This window comes from Manacus vitellinus, unplaced genomic scaffold (assembly GCF_001715985.3).
Source record: "Manacus vitellinus isolate BGI_N305 unplaced genomic scaffold, ASM171598v3 scaffold_32_pilon, whole genome shotgun sequence".
In the NCBI taxonomy this organism is placed as follows: Eukaryota; Metazoa; Chordata; class Aves; order Passeriformes; family Pipridae; genus Manacus; species Manacus vitellinus.
The window spans coordinates 7,291,460-7,296,909 of record NW_021940460.1 but is presented as its reverse complement, the minus strand read 5'-3'; the positions used below and the strand labels follow the sequence as shown (position 1 = coordinate 7,296,909).

At 63.8% G+C, this 5,450-nt stretch overlaps 2 protein-coding genes across 8 annotated transcripts in view; one reads left to right on the top strand and one right to left on the bottom strand.

The window, feature by feature from the left end:
* The first annotated feature begins 1,416 nt into the window (after nt 1-1,416).
* Nucleotides 1,417-5,282, top strand: CORO6 (coronin 6). Of its 7 annotated transcripts, XM_029961331.1 has the most exons (11): nt 1,417-1,629; nt 2,264-2,386; nt 2,823-2,952; nt 3,034-3,215; nt 3,337-3,456; nt 3,682-3,801; nt 4,199-4,303; nt 4,382-4,527; nt 4,605-4,662; nt 4,744-4,974; nt 5,089-5,282. In XM_029961331.1, exons 1-11 carry the CDS (start codon nt 1,432-1,434, stop codon nt 5,209-5,211), a joined length of 1,536 nt encoding a protein of 511 aa, XP_029817191.1. In that variant the 5' UTR covers nt 1,417-1,431; the 3' UTR covers nt 5,212-5,282. The 7 variants fall into 7 exon arrangements, with proteins under 7 accessions (XP_029817191.1, XP_029817188.1, XP_029817187.1 ...); XM_029961328.1 differs by lacking the exon at nt 3,337-3,456 and having other exon boundaries at nt 5,092-5,282; XM_029961327.1 differs by lacking the exon at nt 3,337-3,456.
* The window catches only part of ANKRD13B (ankyrin repeat domain 13B), a 7,874-nt gene continuing 7,687 nt past the window's right edge, over nt 5,264-5,450 (bottom strand). The window contains exon 13 of the mRNA XM_029961289.1: nt 5,264-5,416. Coding sequence (XP_029817149.1) covers nt 5,264-5,416 — 153 coding nt within the window. The remainder of the gene's footprint in view (nt 5,417-5,450) is intronic.

Below are 5,450 nucleotides of genomic sequence, written 5' to 3'. Positions count from 1 at the left end.
CCCCCTTAGCCTGCATGCTGACACCCCAAACTCTGCTCCCGCTGGCAGTGGTTGACGTGCTGCAAAATCCCCGGAGAGCTCCTCCCCAGGGCCGGAGACCGTGCTTAGGACCATGGGGGTGACACCAGCGGTGCCAGTGTCCAGCCCCCCTTGGTAGCTGGGCTCAGGGCCCCTTAGCACCCAGCTCCAACCCGTTCAGCCGGGCCAGGGATGATGCTGAAGTGCCATGAGGACTCCGGGAACACCCAGGGACTGGGCAGATGTAGCTTGGCTGGGCACTGCATGTGCCCTGTCCAAAAGCTACCTCCTGGAACAAGGAGGAGCAGATCTGCTCCTGCCTCTGCCCACACCGGCTCCGTGGGCTGGGAACAGTGGTACCTGGCCCTCCAGCTGCATTTTGGTGGCTGGATGTGGCCTCTGGCGATGGCTGTGGACCCAAAAGAACCAGGGCAGTCCCCAGGGCAGCCAGTGGCGAGTGCTGCAGAGCCCCTGCTCCAGTGGTTTCGGGATCCTGAGTGTCTCAGTGCCCACCCTGGGCAGGTCCCTGGAGCAGCAGAGCTGTGGAGAGTGATGGGTGACTATGGGCAGCATGCCCAGCTGTGGCTAAAGGCTGGAGACCCCACCAGAGCCATGCTGAGAATGGGGGGCTCCTCCAGGCTCCGGTGTGCCCAGGGGCTGTGTGGCTATGCCAAGTCCAGCCCTTGCCCAGGTAGGAGTGCAGAGTGGGTGGCACATGTGGAGCCACGGGACAGGGGCCCACGGAGGGACGTGTGAGCCACCAGCAGGCAACGCTGGAGGCACAGCCTCCCTCCTGGGTGCTGGGTCAGGCCAGGCAGCCTCACTAGTGCAGGATGGGATACAAGGGGACAAGCTGTGAGCCGGTGCATGGTCACAGGTCCACCCCAAAGTCCCCTCAAGCCTGCTTCTCTACTGCAGCTGCTCATGTGCCAAACCCAGTGCCAGCCACGGGGCACAGCACAGCTGAGGGACGCGGCACAGCCATGGGGCATGACACAGCTGTGGGGTATGGCAGAGCTGTGGAGCATTGCACAATCGTGGGTTATGGCACAGCCGTGGGTTATGGCACAGCCGTGGGTTATGGCACAGCGGTAGCACATGGCACACCTGCACATCATGGCACAGCTGTGTCCCTGCTCAGTGTCAAGTGGCTTTGGCCACCAGCTGCCCACCCTCAGCACCTGCAGCACCCCCACATCCCTGCACAAGGGCTGCCTCCAGTCCCTGCCATGGGGTCGGGGCCACATCAGGCACCATCCTGCATCCTCACCCCCGGCCACCTCGGTGTTCCCAGGCTTCTCGCTGTGCCCAGGGCAGAGGGTGTAACTCGGAGCACGAGGTCTGAGGGGATCAAAACCCCTCCATGCTGTGCCAGGGTGGGGAGGTGGTGGCCTGACCCTGTGCCCCCCAGCCATGAGCCGCCGCGTGGTGCGCCAGAGCAAGTTCCGCCACGTCTTCGGGCAGCCGGTGAAGGCCGACCAGATGTACGAGGACATCCGTGTCTCCAAGGTGACATGTGACAGCTCCTTCTGCGCCGTCAACCCCAAGTTTGTGGCCATCATTGTGGAGTCTGGTGGCGGGGGGGCCTTCATTGTCCTGCCCCTTGCCAAGGTGAGTGGGGAGGATGCTGAGGTCTGGCTGCCTCCCTGGGATATACTGGGGGGGACATGCTGGTGGGGTGTTGCTTTTGGGGGGTTGCATGGTGGGTGTTGCTTTTGGGTGACCCCAGAGCCCCCCAGCTTTGCCCCAACAGCCCCTCCTCACGTGGGGGCTCAGGGCAAAAACAGCCTGGCTGATCATCAGCACCTGTGAAAAGTAACATCCCAGGGGTAACTGAGGTGATGTGGGAAATCCCCAGGTGCTTTCTCCCCAGTTCCTCAGGGACACATGATGCCCATGGAGCAGCACTCAGTGGGGTGGGGTCTGCCCTGCCAACCCTGGCTGAGAGACTGGAACGGGGGTCCCCAGCCCCTCCACGCCATCAGAAGGGACACAAACCAGTCTCAGGGGCACATTGTTCCCCTCTGTGTTCCTATGGGGCTGTAAGCCAAGTGAACCCCATTCCCCCTCTGTGCCTCGGTTTCCCCCTTTCAAGGCAGGTGCAAATCTCTGGCCACCACCAGGGATCCCCTGCATGTCCCCACTTGTGCCACAACCCCTGGCTGGGCTGGGCTTGGCTTCCCAGGGCACCTGGCAGGATTGCCCCCAGCCTCTGGAGATTCATTCTGACACCTCAACGTTGCAGACAGGACGGGTGGACAAGAACCACCCGCTGGTGACGGGACACACGGCGCCCGTGCTGGACATCGACTGGTGTCCCCACAACGACAACGTCATCGCCAGTGCCTCGGAGGACACCACCGTCATGGTGAGGGGCTGGACCCCGAGTGGGGGGGGCAGCGGGCGCTGGGGGAGCGGTGCAGAGCATTCCCCCCCCTTTGCTGCCTGCGGAGTGTCACTGGCCTATTTTTAGCCCCGGTGCCATGCGTTCGCGCTGGCGGCGGCTGCTCGCTCCATGATGCAGCAGTTTGTGCTAAATATACCCGCCCTGGCGACTCAGCACCCAGGAATAGCTGGGGGGGGCTGAGGGCTGCGCCCCGGCCATGCCCCCCGCCCTGTGCCCACCAGCACCCCGAATGCTGAGGATGCACCCCAGGATGGAGGCGCTTCTGGAGTCTCCTCGCCACCCTCCCTGCAGGCTGAGCCGAGATTAACGATGAGGTTAATTGGCTCTGAGGCCCTCATCCGCTTAGCCCTCACATGCGGGGTGATCCCCAACATCCCGCTCTCTGTCCCTCCCCCAGGTGTGGCAGATCCCTGACTATGTCCCCGTGCGCAACATCACGGAGCCAGTGGTGACGCTGGAGGGACACTCCAAGCGGGTGAGCATCATCTCCTGGCACCCCACCGCCCGCAACGTCCTGCTCAGCGCAGGTAAGGGGGTCCCGGGTTGCCCTCCCCGGGGTCAGAGGGGATCCGTGGGGTGACAGCACCTGCCCCCTCGGTCGTCTGCAGGCTGTGACAACCTGGTGATCCTCTGGAACGTGGGGACGGGGGAGATGCTGCTGGCGCTGGATGACATGCACACTGACCTCATCTACAACGTGGGCTGGAACCGCAACGGCAGCCTCCTCGTCACCACCTGCAAGGACAAGAAGGTCCGTGTCATCGACCCCCGCAAGCAGCAGATCATAGCGGTGAGTGCTCCTACCGTGTCCCCCCCAGCCCGCCGTGGGGTCCCCTCGGTGCCTGCCTGACCCTACTAACCCCCACACCGCGCGTCTCTGTGTTTGGTTTAACCCGCTAACGCCGGCGCAGGAGAAAACCAAACCGCACGACGGCACCCGCCCCATCCGCGCCATCTTCGTGGCCGATGGCAAGATCTTCACCACTGGCTTCAGCAAGATGAGTGAGCGGCAGCTGGGCCTCTGGGACCTGGTACGAGACGGTGGCTCCCGCCCAGCCAGCACCGACCTTGCAGAGCTCAGCCCAGCCAGGAATGCTTTGGGTGCTGGGGATACTCTCCAGCAGCGCGTGTACCCCGGGAGCATCGTGTGCTCCCCTGGAGTAGGACTCAACAGCTGTTTTAGGGGACAGATCCGGACTCCCTCCATTTTCCCCCCCTTCCCATGCCCCATGCTGACTGTCCTCCCTCCCCCCCAGGAGAGGTTTGCCCCCCACGAAGGGCTGAGGCCCGTGCGGGCCATCTTCACACGGGAAGGACACATCTTTACCACGGGCTTTACCAGAATGAGCCAGCGGGAGCTGGGCTTGTGGGACCCGGTAACGAGGCCGCATGGAGTGCTGCCCCGGGAACTTGGCCCCCCTGACCCCCTGCCACCCTCCCCCACCCCAAGACGGGGTGCCTGCAGCATCCCCCCTCCAAAAGATGCCAAGTTCCCAAGTGTGCCGTGCTGTGCTGGGGTGGGGAGGGGGCTGGGAGGCAGGGAGTGCTGGGGGAGGCGGGTACAGCCAGGCTGGGGGGTACCCAGCCATGCAGGTAAACAGGAGTGGGACGAGGGTCTGGGTGGGGCATGCCAAGCTGCCTGCCCGGGGGTTGTGTACCCCAGGGAGGGGGACAAGCCCTGTCCCCCAGTGTGCTGTGGCTAATGTGTGTGACTAACCAGGGTGGGGGTTTTGTGGCCGCTGCTCACATCCCTCCACCACTGCGGCCCTGCAGAACAACTTTGAGGAGCCCATCGCCCTGCAGGAGATGGACACGAGCAACGGGGTCCTTCTACCCTTCTACGACGCCGACTCCAGCATTGTCTACCTCTGCGGGAAGGTAACCCCCCACCCAGGGTGCACCTCCATGCCACCCCCCCTCGGGGGGGCTGGCTGACACCCATCCCCACACCCACAGGGTGACAGCAGCATCCGGTACTTTGAGATCACGGACGAGGCACCCTACGTGCACTACCTGAACACCTACAGCAGCAAGGAGCCCCAGCGGGGCATGGGCTTCATGCCCAAGCGTGGGCTGGATGTCAGCAAGTGTGAGATTGCCAGGTGAGAGCAAGGGGGCCTGGGAGGAGCCAGAGGGGTCAGGGGCTCAGCTGGACCCTGACTGCCTCTGCCCCACTCAGGTTCTTCAAGCTCCATGAGCGCAAGTGTGAGCCCATCGTCATGACGGTGCCACGCAAGGTGAGCTCGGGGGGCCCAGGGGAGATGGGAGGTCTGGGGGGGGGACACTCCATGTCTCACTCTGGTCTCTCCCTCCCGCAGTCAGACCTCTTCCAGGATGACCTGTACCCTGACACACCAGGCCCCGAGCCGGCCCTGGAGGCAGATGAGTGGCTGTCGGGGAAGGATGCAGAGCCCATCCTTATCTCGCTGCGGGACGGGTACGTCCCCATCAAGAACCGAGAGCTGAAGGTGGTCAAGAAGAACATCCTGGACAGCAAACCTCCCCCAGGCCCCCGCCGCAGCCACTCCACCTGCGAGTCTGACTTCTCTGTGAGTGTCCTGAGGACAGGGACATGGCAGCAGGGCTGTCCCCCTGTCCAGGGTGGGTTGGAGGGGCCAGAGGGGACTGACTCCTTGGTGACCCTGTGTCTCCCCTCCCTGCAGCAGCCAGCCTTGGAGGAGGTGTTGGAGGAGATCCGTGCCCTGAAGGAGATGGTCCAAGCACAGGAGAAGCGCATCTCCGACCTGGAGAACAAACTCTGCCAGTTCACCAATGGCACGGACTAGCGCGGTGGCCAAGGCCACGGGCAGGGCAAGGACTGCCCCGGCCTGCCGGGGATTAAAGCCAAGTCCCCACATTGGGCAGGAGCCCAGAGCCATGTTCTTTCCCCAGGAGACGAAGGGGCAGGGAGGAGGTTGGACCCTGACCCCCCCCCTCCACTAGCATCAGTTGCATCTTGCTCCTGGGGTGCCCCAGCATATGGGCACCCCACTGCAGCACCCAAGGGGGTCCCGCTTCAGTGCCC